This window comes from Octopus bimaculoides, chromosome 6 (genome assembly GCF_001194135.2).
Source record: "Octopus bimaculoides isolate UCB-OBI-ISO-001 chromosome 6, ASM119413v2, whole genome shotgun sequence".
In the NCBI taxonomy this organism is placed as follows: Eukaryota; Metazoa; Mollusca; class Cephalopoda; order Octopoda; family Octopodidae; genus Octopus; species Octopus bimaculoides.
Window position 1 is genome coordinate 39,241,090 of NC_068986.1, and position 3,737 is coordinate 39,244,826.

At 36.1% G+C, this 3,737-nt stretch overlaps 1 protein-coding gene across 2 annotated transcripts in view; it reads right to left on the minus strand.

The window, feature by feature from the left end:
* LOC106882052 (copine-8) overlaps positions 1-3,737 on the minus strand; it is a 263,320-nt gene that overhangs the window by 81,226 nt on the left and 178,357 nt on the right. For both annotated transcript variants that reach the window (XM_052968690.1, XM_052968691.1), the window contains one exon: positions 3,459-3,490. In XM_052968690.1, the coding sequence (XP_052824650.1) occupies positions 3,459-3,490 (32 nt within the window). The remainder of the gene's footprint in view (positions 1-3,458; positions 3,491-3,737) is intronic.

Genomic DNA, 3,737 nt, shown 5'->3' on the forward strand with positions numbered 1-3,737 from the left:
TTTCATGTGTCGCCCGCACATGAGCCAGTCCAGGGGCACTGGCAACGATCTCGCTCGAAAAACCTCATGTGTCACCCGCACAAGAGCCAGCCCAGGGGCACCGGCAACGATCTCGCTCGAAAAGCCTCATATGTCACCCGCACAAGAGCCAGCCCAGGGGCACCGGCAACGGTCTCGCTCGAAAGAATTCATGTGTCGCCCGCACATGAGCCAGTCCAGGGGCACTGGCAACGATCCCGCTCGAAAAATTTCATGTGTCGCCCGCACATGAGCCAGTCCAGGGGCACCGGCAATGATCCAGACATACACTGGGTAATGTGTTGGTAAGTGTACTGTGCCTGAGAAAAATATTGGCTGGCCATGGCTGGAACACAGTATTTTAAAAATATTTTGTTGCAATTATTGAACCATGACATCATAGGTTGAGAGTTTCTAACAAACTTATCACTAGTTCACTGCAATGCTGATGGTGAGAGTAACTTGAGGCAGAACAAATATCACAAAGAACTTTGTTAAACTACTCCTACTTTTTTTCTGTTATCTTGCTGTTACGTACATCCTTTATCAATATAAAACTAATAAATGAATGATAGGTAGATAGATGGATGGATACATACATACATACATACAGCAGGGTTTTGCACATTTTCCCATTTACCAAATTTCACCAACAAGATAAAGGTTAACCTAAAGCTTTTGTAGTAAACATGAATGTGCATGGCCTAGTGGTTAAGGTGCTGCTCTCACAATCATAAGATCATAATTTAAATTTCTGGATTAAATGTTGTTCTTGAACAAAACACTTCATCTCATGTTACTCTGTGATCACTTCAACACATTTAGGCAACACCAATTCGATGGAGGGTGAGCTAATATACAGCACATACACACATTTAATCTCTATAAAGAAATCATTTGCGAAGGTTGTTTAACAAGAAATTGCAGAATTGTCTTTCTTGGACTACAATCATAATAGTAAACACTTGTTCAAGATGTTTTCCAGTGGAATCAAACATGGAATGTTGTAGTTACAAAGCAAACTTTAATACGTGATTAACACTTTTATTGCAGAAATCAGATATCTCTATTCAAAATTTCATTACCCTCAACTGTGAAAAGTAGGTTTATTATACCAATTCATCTTTTGTTGAGGAATGTCATGTTTGAAATTATTTTTTGTTGAGTTATGTCAAGTTTACTGCAGAAAACACCAATTCTAATTTTTGGTAGATTTTTAGCATTATTACTGAAATAACTGTATAATTTAATTTTGCAGTTAGAGGGTTAATGGCCATGCATGTGCTGATAAATCTGTTTGGTCAGGACTGACCTACACAACAATTACACCTTTCTTATAAGAGAAAGCAATTATAAAAGTGTTAATGACAAGTCCATGACTTAGACCTAATGATCAACTGTATTTCTGAGAGCCAATGTTTAGACACGAAACTGCCATTAACACAATGCAGAAATTTCTTTAAATGTGAGCAAGCTGTAATCATTATTTACAATGTAAATATCTATCAGACACTTCTTCTTCCTTTATTTAAAAAAAACAAATTAGAAAATGAATTCATCTGAAATCAGGACAGACTTATACACTTGGTAAAATTCTCCCCAAAAGACACCTTTTCTAATTGAAATATATGTCACGTGTTTGAAGACCCAAATCTTTGAACGCATTCTGAATTTAGCTTAATAGTGAGTTGTAATTAGATTTTAAAATAGATTTTAGCGACTAAAAGCATTTATCTTATTGTAGCATAATGTTATATTTGAACAATAAATGTCTCTGCTTTTAACAATCACTCTCATTTTTAAAAAACTTTTTCTTTTACTTGTTACAGTCATGGGAGTGTAGCTATGCAGGGACACCACCTTGAAAGATATAGTTAAAGAAATCGACCATGGTTCTAATTTGTTTTAAGTCTGTCACTTACTACTATATCCATCTCTTTTGCTGAACTGTGAAGTCATGAGTACACTACTGAACCAACACTAGTTGCCAAGTAAAGAAAGCCAGTGTTGAAGGTTAGAAGTATGTGCACAGAATAAAGCACAAAAAAGATAGAAAAGTGAACATTAAAGGAGTCATAAAGAGGAAAGGGTGCATAAGCATATTATTAGTAGTGTTGGTGAATTTTGGGAAGCATTGAAGTTTTGAAAGGTGCAGTGTCCTGAAGCTAACAGCCAATGTAAGCACTTTATTCTATGCCTCAACAATTCCAGGTGTGAAAAAATGTCCCCAAAAGTCATGGGTGCTGCACTGTTTTGATTTTATATGCATCTTCACATGTGGTAGAGATACTGAATTGAAAAAGGTGACCAAAGTTGTTGTTGGAAGGACGGTGGATAATCTTGTGGGTTTCTAACAAGTCAGTAACTAGATGCTGAAACTTTGCCCAGAGAAGTAATACATTCAAAATATGGAAAGTGATTGACATAGGCATTTGTTTGACTGTATGTCTCTGTACAGCCCCCAGTAGATCGATATTCTGGACAAGATGGGGGTTCCTGATAGAAGATGCAAACTGTAAGTGTGGATGCACCATATCCATATACAGCTTTATCTACATAACTGGTGAATGACTGACAAATGTCTTACTGAATGATGCTTAGATACCTTTGGCCTTTTTGGTGATTTTAGAAATGTAGTTTGTCCAACGTAGATCATTGTAGACAATAATTCATAGGTCATGCTCACCAGCAGACTTCTTAAGGTTAGTGTTGTGGAGGGAGCAGGAAAGTTTCAGGATTTTCCTCCCAAAATACATAGTGGTGCACCTGTCTACAGACATCTTAATTTGGTCGTCAGCAATCCATCGCTGCATTGTATTGTGCCCAGTCCAGATTGCAAGAAAAATCTATAATGTATAGTATCCATTCTTTTTACCTTGGGCACAACTTAAAATCATCTGCATATTTTAACACAGGAACATGCTTCAAGTTGGCATCTATTTCTTTAATGTATGAAATAAATAAGAGAGGACAAAAAACAAATCCCTGGCATTGCATAAGGTGCAGAAGGGTGTCCTAGTACTGTGAGTAACTCTTTTCAACTAAGTATGAAAGACTTCAACCAACTATAAAGATTAACCTTCATGTCTGTTTCAGAGAGCTTTGCCATAAGTCGTCTGTGTGACACAGAGTAGAAGGCTTTTGCAGAGTCAAGGTAGATAACATCCACCCACAAGCCATCATCTATGGGTTGGTCATGGTAGCTGGAGTTAGGAATAAATTGTGAAGGTTGAATAAAGTTATGAAAGTTACAAGGAAAAAAAGACTGATTACAAGATAACCATAATGTTGTAGCGAAAGATTAAACTATAATAATTGAATTAAAAAATATGTGAAGATGGATTCTTAAATTCTATAAGAAATGAATTTTTAAAAAGATATTTCATGTAAGTAAATTATGAAGCGAAAAGCTGTACCAAGCGAAAAAAAAAGTCACTTACCAATAATGACGCCACTGTCACGTTTAGGACCACTGAAATTAATGAAATTAAGAATATAAAAACTAAATATAGCATCAAACCAATATTAATGGGAAAAGTATAGGAACACATATGCATGCATCATGCATGCATATACATACATACACACATACATACACACACACATGTATGAGAGAGAGAGAGAGAGAGAGAGAGATGCACACACACATACAGAGACACATTTACATATATATGCATGTATGTATGTATGTAAGTATGTATATATATATATATATATAT